Genomic DNA, 12,962 nt, shown 5'->3' with positions numbered 1-12,962 from the left:
GGGTTGGAGGGTGGTGGGTCTTCCATTTTCTCCGAGAACATTCTTCCTGGCTTCATTAAGGATCCGCTCCCGCTCCTCGGTGGTAAAGAGGGTGCGGAGTAGCTGCTGGCAGTCATCCCAAGTGGGACAGTGAGTGAACATGATAGATTCCACCAGACCTATAAGACACTTAGGGTCCTCAGAAAAAGGGGGGTTCTGGGTTCTCCAATTATAGAGATCACTGGAAGAAAACGGCCAGTACTGATACTGCTGGCCATCCGGGCTGCCAACTGCCCGTACGGGTAGGATGGGCACGGCTCCTCCAGTGGAGGAGGAGGCTTCTCCTATCCGGTCCCTGTTTCCCCGGGACCTTAACTGAATTCCTGCCCCTCCCCCTCCAGGCTGTCTCTCCTCTCCGGTGGAGGAATCTGGGGAGGCAGCCGCTGCCATTTCCCCATGCTGAGCCTCTTCCATGTTTCCCCCTTGGGGAGGACCCCCAGCTCCTCCCCTCCGGGTAGCTGCATAAGGCGGTGGCTGATCAACCGGCAATGGGGGGGAGAGGGGGGAGCTCTCAGGTAGGACTGGTGGGGCAGTAGGTTCTCCTTCTCGGCGGTTGGGGGACTTTGGCCCTTCCTGGGCAACCAGGATGGTGGCCTTTGGGGGGCCCCCATGGGGTCCTCACTCCAGGAGAGGCCCCAACCATGATGGGGGTCCTCGACCAAATTTTCCCATAAAAGGATATAGGGGAGCTGGTCTGGGTGTCCTTCGGGGTCGGGTTGGGTGATGACTGCCTTAACCTTGCCTATGGTATCCAGAGAAAGAGACCCCTGGTTGGGCCATCCTACCCCGAAAGCCAGCCACCCGGTGGAACAGAGGGCCTCAAACTTACCCGTGGGGCTGTTGTAGTGGTTGACAGGAAAGGGTAGTCCAATGGTTAACGCCAAAGACTAGAGTTGCAGAGTGTGAGAAGGGGCTTTCGTCTCCACCCGTGAGGGCTGTCGGGGTCCGTTAAGAGGACTAAGAGCCTTCCACCTACATCAGGGAGTGGCCCTGACCAGTAGGCCTCAGTTGCTCCTTTGTCATTAACGGTCCCACGCGAAGACTCTGGTCCCGAGTATGGAACAGTATATAGAACAGTATATGGAGAGGAAAAAAAGTTTTAGAATCAGGTGCGTATAGAAAAATACAGAACCAATCCCACTCCTACTATAAGGAGCATAACCATCAGCATACATCCATCCATACCACATTTCACTACTTTCACTCGGACCGGTCCTCCTCTCACTCCGGCACGTGCCGCATTCACCACTCTCACTCTCACCTTCCAGATTCCCAAGGCTCCTGGTAATTCTCCCGAAGGGCGTCCACTTGGACTGCCGTAGGGTTATGAGCTCGACCTTTTCCACTTTTGGCGCCAGCTTCCTGTCGTTAAGCTTCCTTCCCAGAGTCAGATCTCTCCAACCCTAGGGCCAGGACTCGAACCTGGACTTCCCTGCTCAGGACTCGAACCTGAGACTTGTTACGAGGGCCTTCCTCGTATGAAACTCTGCCTCCACCCGTCTTTTGTTTTCCAGGGGTCCCCCCTCGAATCCGGGACGAGCCCCCAAAATGTTAGGGTCCGTGACTCGATGGGTCCCCTCCAGATAACAAATACACAGGATTGGAGATGTAAAAATCAAGCAGAGTCTTTACTTTCCAGCCGGCTGGGGGCGACCGGTTTCCCAAGACATGCAAGTCTGGTCAGAACGATCGACCCCCATTCAGTTTCAGGTACAGATTATATAGGCCCACATAGTCATTACACAAAAAGCATTCCTCAGCATACACTTTGATCAAACATCTTCTAAAAGCTATAGTTTTGGTTAAACATCTTTTCCAGGAAGGGTAGATCTGGTGTAAGCCTGGTGCAAATTCCCTCTTTTTGTTCCTTATCAGTTATCTGGTATGTGCAGACAGGCCTACAGGACACATTGTAAATCAACTGAGTCTGGGGTCCAGGGTCCAGGAAGGAGGTTTACAGCACTTCAATTCTTAGCATTTCAACTAGGTTAATCATCCATGTGTGGTAGATACAATCAGGCAGAACAGGCAAGCCTAGCAAGTAAATCTAAATCAACATTTTAAACAGAGTTTTCTATCAAAATGCAGAGTTCTTACAGCATTCATCAAGGTATTTCATTTTTTTCCCAACAGTGTACACAGAAAGTTCTAGGCCAGCTGGGGCTACAGGGAGACCCTGACTCAAAAAGACAGAAAAAAAAGATCACTGGGGTGGGAAAGGACAGGCACATACTACTAATAGTGGAGGATAAACCACTTAGGAATTAGGCCCGTCAAAGACCTATCCCTTATGAAAGCATACTTTGTATTAATAGTATAAAAAAGATGTATGGTAGATAGATGCCATATTTGTTGCACACATTTTCTTTGGGAAAAATTTACTGTCATAAATTGTAATAATGCAGTGCATTGTTGAGTAGTGGGATTCATTCTGTTCTCACACATGTACATAATGTGCTTTGATCCTATTTACTTATTCTATCGCTGACTTGTACCCTTCCTTCCCTGATAGTCCCCTGTCTGCCTTTGTATTTTCTGTTAGACTTGATTCCACATAGGTGAGAAAACATGTAGTATTTGTCTGCCTTAGTTCAGCACAATGATCTCCAGGTGGAATACCATTGTTTTATTAGTTTTCGTTAGTATGTGCCTAGGGAGAGTCTATAACTTGGCAATTGTGAATAGGTCTGTGATATATGTGGTATGCAGATACCTCTATATTGTATTTGACTTTGATTCCCTCAGGTATACATACATCCTGGAGTAGTTCAGTTGGATCATATGGTAGTTCTCTTTTTAGTATTTTGAAGAACCTGTGTTCTGATTTTCATAGGGGCTGAACTAATTTACATTCTCACCAACAGTGTATAAGTCCCCCAACCCTTATTGTTGCTGACAGCTTTTTATTCTTTGTTTCCTTTATGGTCAGCATTCTGATTGGGGTGGTGCTCCCATGCAATGCTAGGGGTCAGCATTCTGATTGGGGTGGTGCTCCCATGCAATGCTAGGAAGTAACAGTGAGCTGAAGCTCTCAGTAAGCCATTCATTCAGGAGGGTAAAGAACTAATACACTATAGTGTGCTGTCTTGCTAAGCCATGATGCTCCTAGGTTTGATGTATTGGGATATAACCCTATTGAGTCTGGTAATGTATAGCAAAGCTTTAAGGGCATATAAGAAAGCCATGTATAATAGGCAGAAGGAATAATCTTTCTGCTCTCAAAACTAAAAATTATATATGGAAAGACCATTTTTTGATTACAGAATATTATTATAATTGTTCTGTCTTATTCTTTGTCATTGCTGTTAATCTTTCACTGTGCCCAATTTATAAATTAACCTTTATGTCATAGATATGCATTTATAAGAAAATACATCATATATATAAGGTTTACAGGTGGGGGGGCAGTCTTAGAACATATGTAAGAGGGGACTACAATACTGAAATTAGCCAAACATGTAATAATTTGTTGTTGAAATAAATTTCTGATTTTGAGAAATATTTTTTTTAAGATTTATCAAAATTTATATGGTCTATTGTCTATTATATATTTTCATGACTTTATCCAAGTTTATTTCATAGTGCCTAGTTCCTGAGATATTCCTGTGTTTGCATCTATTATTCAGGCACAATCTATCCTAGAGGTCTGTCAGTAAAGATATCTAGCACTTACGGCAGGATATCATTCATAGAGTACATTATATACATTACACTTGAGTAGATAAATCCTCTGTTATTTGGTTTATTTTCAAATCAAGGAAATATTACTTTTATTACATGGTTATTAATTTACAGTAATAGCTGTTTTAGCCTAAAATACTTAGTGTGGCCTTGGCTAGCAATAAATTGCAGTTGACTTACAGCTGTAAGTTAGAACTCATCTAAACAATCTGTGTTCACTGTGGAACGTGAATGGTAAATTATAGTGTATACTTGGATACCATATGACTTTTAATTTCCAAATCTAAGCCTTGCTGTTTGGATGGCCTAAATGTCTGCATAATTGTTTTCCTCCTTCCCAAGTATGTTGGTAGAAATGTGAAGTCAACCTTAATATTGAGTTACTAACCTTGCATTCTCATCTGCTGGCTAGACTAACAGAGTAATGGGATGACTGGCCATGGAAGACTGTCCATTTTTTGGTTAGCATTCACAAAGCCACATGTTTTTATAACCAAACTGCCCCCAGAATTATAGAGAGTATCTGAATTTTAGTACCTTTCCTCATTTATCTTAGAATATGCAATTATCCATTCTTTGTTACTCTATTGTGATTAGGTAGGACATATAAGTGCTAAATTTAGTTTTCAGAATGTTTGATTTTAGTGATAGGTATCTAAACATTCCATAGCACTCGATTGTTCAGGTTGTTTTTGTTGTATTTTTAAATTATTTTTTTGTGTATATGTGTGCATATGCATGGATGTGACACATGTGACAGCCTTGGGTGTCATCCTCAGCAACATCATCCACCTTCTTTGCAACAAGTCTCTCATTGCCCTGGTTTACCAATTAAGCAAGGCTGGCTAGTGGGCTCCAAGGAGCCTCCTGTCTCTGCCTTCCCAACACTGGGATTTCAAGTTTGTGCCACTTTCCCCTGCTGTTTATATGTGTACTAGGACGTGAACTCAGGTCCTGGGCCTTGCAGAGAAATCACTTTACTGAATTCTCTCTCTACTCCATTATAAATATTTTATAGCTATGACTGAACTTGGTGGGGGGTGAGGGGTGCAGTGCAAGGGATTGAAACCAGGACTTTGAATATGCTAGGTGAGTGTTCTAACACCAAGGAGCACCCTAGCTCTTAGGAAGAACTTCTTATACTTGTGAAAGTTCTTAGTTTTGACATCTGGGACACAGACCTGTTTGGAACAGGTCTGTTTAATGCATGATGGCATTAAATGCAAACTTTAAAGGCGGGGGATGGGCTCCCTACAGCTTGGCACAGTGGTGTGAGCCTGCAGGTAGGAAGACCACTTGAGCCTCAGCAGTTTGATGCCAGCACTGGTAATGTAGAAGGACCCTGTCTGAAAACACAAAGCATGGAAAAAGGCCACCTGTGAAAAGCAATTCTCACTCTGTAGAATTCACTACTTTTCTTACTTTGAAGCAGTTCAAGTTTTTTTGTTTGGTTTGGTTGGGTTTTTTTTGTTTGTTTTGTTTGTTTGTTTAATTTTGACAGGGTCTCCCCAGTCCCAGCCCACCTGGAACTGGCTGTAAGCCAGGTTGGTCTCCATTTCACAGAGATCCTCTTGCTTCTGCCTTCTGGGATTAAAGGCACCTGTCACCACACCCATCTTCAGTTCAAGTTTTAATTTTCATAGGGCCTAGTAATTGAAAGTAGAAGAAACTAATGAGAACTTTTCATTTTTATTCCAATTTAAATTCTAAAAATTCTAAACTCTTTGGAGCTAGCATGTTTCAGGGTTATCATAAAGAGATTATGACTAGTGGTTGTGGTGGGTGGTGGTGCTAACTACCCCTGACCTCTGCTGCATTGATGACTAGCAGGAAAACGAGCTGAGTACAAGACTTCTGCCAGATGGCCAACGCAGGGCCTTTAAAGGACAGGAACTAGTAAAGGAGCAGACTCAAAGGAACTCTCCTATGCTAAAGAACTGAGAAATGAAGTCTTTCTGAAGCAACCTGTAAATTATACTGCCTGCTGGAGAATAAAAGCTGCTAAATATAACAGAAAAAAAAAAAAAGGCCAAGGCAATCAGAGTCAAGGGAGAAACCTTCAGATCTAAAGCTCAGCATGTACTGTCCTCTCAGGAGCCAGCACTCCTTTTTCTTCCCCTTCTCCAGTGTCTGTTAGAGGATGTTGATGGGTAGTAGCCAAGGAAGGCAACTTTAGACAGAGCATAAATTAGAGTCTAAAATGTCTTTTGTATAAGAATTATCTTAGACATGTTTTAGAGAACACCTTTTAGGCTTTATTAAGAAAATAAAGGTATGATTCCTTTTTAAAAAAAATCTTTCAGTAAAACTAAGGGTACAGCTACCAAAATAAGCAATGCTTTTTTTTTTCTTTCCTGCTTTCTGCTTATAAGATTTATACATATTTAAAATATACTCATGAAAAACAGAAATAGTGTCTTGGCATTGGCTAAACAGAGCATTTACTTCCAGGCCCCCTAACAGACTGAGCTTGACTTTTGGAAATAAATTTGCCCAAGATTTTCTCCTCATTCTTTCACATAAAGTTATACATGAAATGATGCTGACCTCAGCTATAAGCCCCTGGAATCCTGCTCAGAGATATCCTTGTGACGGTCACGGAAGACTTAACATGTGTGGCTTAAGGTGGAAAAGTAAGCAAAATTCTAAATTCTTAGCTTATTGTTCAATGTGGTCAATCCTTAAGATACTTTGGCATACCACAGTAATTAAGGGGTTTAAGAACATTTAGTTATAACACCTAGAAACTGAAAATCTACAACTGAATAACAAGAATGAACTATGTATTTTTTAATGGAATTAATACAGATTGCTGTGGTGAAAATATTTTGAAACACTTAACAGTAACACTTCTGTATCACCCTCAAGATCAAAAACAGAAATATAAATAGGCAGGACTCTTAAGGAGACCTACTCCCAGACATGTTTAATGTACATGATTACTAGAAGGGAAATACATTTTCTTCAGTGCTAGGCAGAGAAATTTTAATTGACTTATTTTGGCAGTGAGAATCATACAACCTAGCATTAATAACTCCAATTTAACGATATTTGCCCATTGCTTTGGATTATGACTGTGTGTAAGAAGTACTATTTTCAAACACTAATTAATCATTTTAGATAAACTTTTTAAAAACACATTTATGGCCTCAATGAGTGTAACTGTTTATTACATCTTACTTATAAAAGCTGAACTGTTTTATATACTCTTTATGGAAACAGTGCACAGTCATAAATTAAAAGATGCATCTGTTGTAGACATTTTACTGGTGGTCCTATGTTTGCTTGCCAGCAGAGCAGCTGTTTCAAGGATCGCAGGATAACATATAAAAATCTGTGTGCACGCAGCAAGTTTATACTGGAGTTGCCAACCCAAAGATGGTATGACTCAACTTTCCCAGAAGCAAGCTAGACCAAAATGTGATGAATCAATAGCAATAGTTGCACATTAGTCTGTGTTACATCTATGAAAACCAGTTTCATTTGTGATAGTTGTTCTCTTACTGTTGACAAGCATTCTGAGGTATTTGAATTCTGTCATGAGTGGACTAAATGGAGCTAAAACTCTGCTTTTCTTTTGAGGACCTGAGGACGAGAGTGATAGACCATCATCTTGTGTGGATAAAATGAGTTTTGAATCAGGAATGAAATATGTGATTTCCAATTTACTAACAAAACTATTATTTATATAGTAGTTATTGAATTCATAGTGATGGTTGACTCTTACTTTCTGAGGTGACTTTTATATTTACCTTGTTTCTTTATCCATCAGAATCTTAACAGCTGGCATTTTATTGTGTTCTGAGAGGGTAATAGGCAGATAACTATGGCCATGTGATAATTTAGTGAATTGATATTTAACTCTTATGAGACTTTAGGGTCTATTAGGAATTCAACAGTGGCATGTAATGACTGTAGTTTCTGAGGTAGGATGCACCCTGGGAGGAAATGCAAGATGGCATGTAGAGAAAAAAATATTAGAACTTTTTTTTTTAATTTTAAGAGACAAAGTCTCACCATGTAACTCTGGCTTGCCTGGAAGTCACTATGTAGACCAGGCTGGCTGGGAACTCACAGGGGTCCACTTGCCTCTGCCTCTGCCTCCTGAGTGCTAGGATTAAAAGCAAGTACAACAGTGGCCAGCGAAATGTTAGAACTTTTATTGTGTGTGTGGATTTTTGAGACAGGGGCTCCCTGTAGCCTGAGCTGGTCTGGAACTTACTATGTAGACCAGGCTGGCCATGAACTCACAATCTGTCTGCCTCTGCCTCCAGGGTGCTGGGACTAAAGGCGTGCACTACCACGCCCAGCAAAATGTTAGAACTTTTATTTAAATATTTTATTTCATCCTCTAAATTTTCTACTTACATACATTTCATAAGCTACTATAGATGTATATTATGTGCATAATTATATATTACAAAAAATAGCATATAGCAGTACTCTGTGTGATTTATAAATAAGTTTTTAGAGATGAATACACAAAAAATTGTACTGCTATAAATATACTACCGACGTAGTTTTACATTGTTGCTTAGTAAACATTCATTTCCTTTCTACTTTGACTTTCACCTTGGCAGAGAAGTGAAGAATTGAGTTAATACCATGATTTGTGGCAGTGTGAATAAATTATAGCCAATTCCAGGAGCTTGACCTGTCTTATTTTGACAGCTTTTTCTACTTGGTCTCTTAGATTGCTATATATTTTTAATCATACAAGCTTATTAAACATGGATACAGATGAATAACTGACTTTTGTTATGTTAGAAATAATAAGTTGCTCATGTATTAAGATCTTGACACACAGGAAGTTTGAATGAATGAGTAGAAAAGGTTCCAAGCTATTAAAATGTTCTGCTGCCTGATTTATTCAATTTGTCATACCTGTAATTCTAAAAGCGGGTGATGTAGCTTTATTTCCTGAGACTGTGGTTTTCCAAAGGAGGCACTAGAGCAAAGCTGGAAATACTTGTTTCCCAGGAGCAGCGATAGGCATGCTAACAAGTTGTCCCTCTTTAGGGGAGAGGTAGAACTGTCTTATTTTTTAGGCCTTTTTTGTCTATTTTATGAAGGCAGAAATTTTTCATTACTAAAAACACTGCGAGATTGGGCTGGAGAGATGGCTCAGCAGTTAAGAGCATGGACTGCTCTTGCAGAGGACCCGGGTTCAAGTCCCAGCACCCAAATGGTGGTTAACAACCATCTGTGGCTCCAATTTCAGGAGCTCTGATGCCTTCTTCTGACCTCCACTGGCATTGCACAACACAGGTGCACTTACAGACATGCAGGCAGTACACTCATACACATAAAATAAAAATAATAAAGTATTTAAAAAACACTGTGAGATTGAAGAGAAATTGTCTGTTACACTATCTTTTGAGATCAATTCAAAAGTCTTCTCTATTTACCGTTTGAGTCATTATTTTCAACTCGGGCTCAGTCTCAGTGATTTCTTGGACACATACTTTTCAAAGGGTTCCTTAGACAATATTTTTTGGGAATATTGAAGTTATTTTCAACTGTTCTCTCTTCCATCCTCCACTTGTTTTAGGTACTTAAGGGTTTGTTTTAAAGCATTTATGTAAAAATGTTCATGGCATAATAGTATCATGATGCTGTGTATTAAGACCATGCCTGAAAGATGAGTGTTAGTTAGATGTCTAACAATAGCCAACATATCAATGCTGTAAATTGTGAAACAAGCACATTTTAATACTTAATCAAAATGTATTATTTTTACACTTTCAGGACTATTTTTAAACCGTACCGTACTTTGTAACTTAGTACTGCTTTTGGCAATCCATGTATACAGTTGGCGTGTTTTCTCTTGAAAGGTAATGATCCATTTATAAAAGCCTGAACATTTCAATCTGAGTTCCTTTTAAAGTTGGGATCAGTTCTACTCTTGCTTTGTAAATGTTCATGCCAATGCTCCACTTTCTGTTTTCTTTTAGGTATTTAAACCACGTCAGAGCTGCCTCTCCACAGGACCTTGCTGGTGGCTACACGTCTTCTCTTGCTTGCCACAGAGCACTACAGGATGCATTCAGTGGGCTTTTCTGGCAGCCCAGTTAACTCATATTTCTCTATAAGATTTGGACCTTGGAGCCAAACTAAGGGGCTAGAAAAGTAAAGCAGATTTGTAAAATCACAGCCATATGCAGCTGCACCATGGCACTGTCTCTAGCTGCTGTGCTTAGGCATCTGTAACATTCAGAACTAAGTTGAGAAATATGGGGGCGAAGAATTCTGTTCTTCAGAGACATATTGAAGCATTGAGCCTCATCTGACTGAAAAGAAATAATTTGCCTATGTATGGAGTTGACAGACTTATAAAATCTTTTTTAAAATAAAGCTTGACTTTATAGTACGCTTTGTGGTTTTTCTCCTATTACAGTGTTTTACTTGAACACATTTTAAAATGCCATTTTGATTACAACATTTACTGTTTATCCAAGTCTATTATTTTTTTCCCATAAAACTTTTTTTCTAATGTCTTCTTAATACTAGTCCATACAAGTGGATATATTCCCTCCTACCAGCAGGCTGTGGCAAGTTAAACCTGACCTGTGATAATGGCAGCCCTCAATATTAAGAACTCAGTGCCTGTTTTGAGTAGTGGAAAGTGAGGCAAACCTAATATGGTTCCCAGCTGTGAGCCATGCTCAAGATAAACCAGGGCAGAGCATTAGCCTGTTTTAATGACAAATTCAAAGAAGTAAGCTAATAAAATTTAATACTTCAATGGCACCTTTCACTTCCAACGTAAGCTCATTTTATGATGAGATGTTGAGACTGGCAAAGGTACATTTTAAGTGAAATTTCTGTTCATAAGTTGTAGAGTAATGCAGTTTTCCATCAAAACTTCAAAGGGTTTTACTGTACTCACGATTTTGCTTAAAGAGTGTGGATGAGGATAGAATCGATCTGTGTAGCAGTCAACCTTGTATGAGTCTGTTTCTTAGCCCAGTGGATATGGGACAGTTTCTCAAGGAAATTAAAGGGTTTTCTGTCAAATCTCCATCACAACAGATGTTAATTTTGTGGGTGGAGAGTTAAGTGAATTTGTGGTTACATTAGGGTGTAATAATCATATGTAACTCCTCTCTCTTATTTCACTAAGGAGCAATTAATTTCAAGAGTACATTGCATCTTCTGATACCACACTTCTTTGCTAGGTGCCACTACAGTTGATGAATGAGAAAATCAAGGCATCGGATGATTGAGTAGGCCAAGATTATATATGTAAATCAGGACAAAGCCAGAATCAGAGCACAGGTTAATTTTTAATCCAAATCCAATTCTAACAATACTCTACCAGGGTGCATAGCATATTCCTTAGATTAGATGTTCTCCAACCAAGAATTCATGCTCTTCAGTCCAACCTGTAAATCTGATGAAAGAAGTGGTAACAATGAACTTATATTTAACTTTTGCTGCATTTATCTGCAGAAACTATCTAAAGCTGATGAACGAATTAATCAAATGTTTCAAAAGCTTTCAAGCCTTATTTTATTTCTGCTTTAGAAGCTAATCAGTGCTGGTAGAGCAAATGGAATGGAGAACAAAAACCTCTGCCAACAAACTCTGAGAATATTCTAAATTGATTTATATTCTCTCTCACCCTCCCAGTGACTTCTGAGAGACAGAATATACAAATCCTTCAACTACACAATCAAGTATACCATTTTATATTACCAGGATGGAAATAATAGTTAACTACTATGTGCCTATGTGCCAGGCACTACATTTTATGTTCTGTGTATTATCTAATCCTTACAAACAGGGCTCCTAGTATCCCTCCCATTTTAATGGATGGAGATGTAAAGTAACTTGTCAGGAATAATACACCTTCAGAACAGGAGCTCCAGGGGCTGGAGACATGCTTTACCAGTTAACACTGACTACTCTTGCAGAGGACCCAAGTTGGAATTCTAGCACCCACATGGCAGCTTAAACCATTTGTAACTGTAGATCCATGGGATCTGACACCCTCTTCTGACCTCCACAGGCATTGCATGACATGGGTGTACTTACATACATGCAGGCAATACACTCATACACATGAAATAATAATAATAAATAAAATTAAAAAAAAATAGGAGATCCAGTAATCATGCCCAAGTGGTGAGGCTCCAGAGGCAGTGGTCTAGAGAGAACTGTCAGGCATAAGAACAACTGTACTAAAACCAGGTCTTGGTGATGACACGTCATAAGACTTTCAGGAATTTTTACAGAGCAAGTATCTAAACTCGTGGGATATAAATGGCCTCAACTGAATGACCTTGTTGGTAATCCTGAGAGTTCTCAGAAAGTCATTTTTTAGAAAATGACTTTACTAACTACATTATTGTAAGCAGATGTTAGGGACATGGAATACATGTGCATCACAAGATGCATTATTCGATAGTGCTCTTTGACTCAATAAATAGTTCATCCAAGAGCTCTTAGAAGCGATCTTAAGCTATCAGCAGCCTAATACTGATTTCAAAATCCATGTAGGTGGCAGAAAACTTATCAAAGAATTACAAAATATAGACATTGTATATCAATGAGTATCTCATCTACGATTTTCTAGTGAATTCATCAAGAATCCATGTTATATCAGTGAAGTTTGAGGTGAGCTTGGATTTAAATAATTAGGTTCTCTCATTTAGACTGAGTGAATGGGGGAGAGACTCAACATTTATAGAAGAATTTAAGTATTTCTTTTTCAATTACAGCCATATTGCATATTTTGTTTAATTATGGGATGACTAAGTGGAGGTCACTTAACACGTATGAGTGAAAATGCATTTGTACTTCCTAACCTTATATCAATGTATATTACCTGGGTTGTTTCAAAATCACTTGTAATTCAGTGCTTTCAGATGGCAAAGCAGGACTTTAACTCATCACTTCTGTACACTTATTCTACCCACACTTCCACTTACCACCTCCCATTGCTTCTTATTATTATATCACCTTCACTTACACACATTATCTGCCAAGCTTCTAAAGACATTCTAGTTTGTAATTTATTATCTTGATTGGGGTCCAGGTAGTAAATATAAAGTCAAAAATCATTAATTTTGTAATGCTTTTAAAAATAACATTGCCTTTAATAGGAGATCTAAAATTATCTTTCCACATAGGTAAGTATTGGTCTCAGCTCAGAAACACATGCTATGAACTAGATGATTAGCTTTGTCAACTCAATACAACCTAGAATCACCTAGGAAGAGGTTCAGTGAGGGACTCTC

General features: G+C 39.5%; 1 protein-coding gene across 1 annotated transcript in view; it reads left to right on the top strand.

The window, feature by feature from the left end:
* Positions 1 to 10,090, top strand: part of Mnat1 (MNAT1 component of CDK activating kinase) — a 205,722-nt gene extending 195,632 nt beyond the window's left edge. Inside the window, exon 8 of the mRNA XM_008839486.3 lies at positions 9,675 to 10,090. Coding sequence (XP_008837708.1) covers positions 9,675 to 9,795 — 121 coding nt within the window. The 3' untranslated portion in view covers positions 9,796 to 10,090. The remainder of the gene's footprint in view (positions 1 to 9,674) is intronic.
* Positions 10,091 to 12,962: the final 2,872 nt, after the last annotated feature.

The sequence above is a fragment of the Nannospalax galili genome, unplaced genomic scaffold, assembly GCF_000622305.1.
Source record: "Nannospalax galili isolate Female #2095 unplaced genomic scaffold, S.galili_v1.0 scaffold336, whole genome shotgun sequence".
Classification (NCBI taxonomy): Eukaryota; Metazoa; Chordata; class Mammalia; order Rodentia; family Spalacidae; genus Nannospalax; species Nannospalax galili.
The sequence above is the reverse complement of the archived record's forward strand: the minus strand, read 5'-3'. Positions and strand labels throughout refer to the sequence as shown.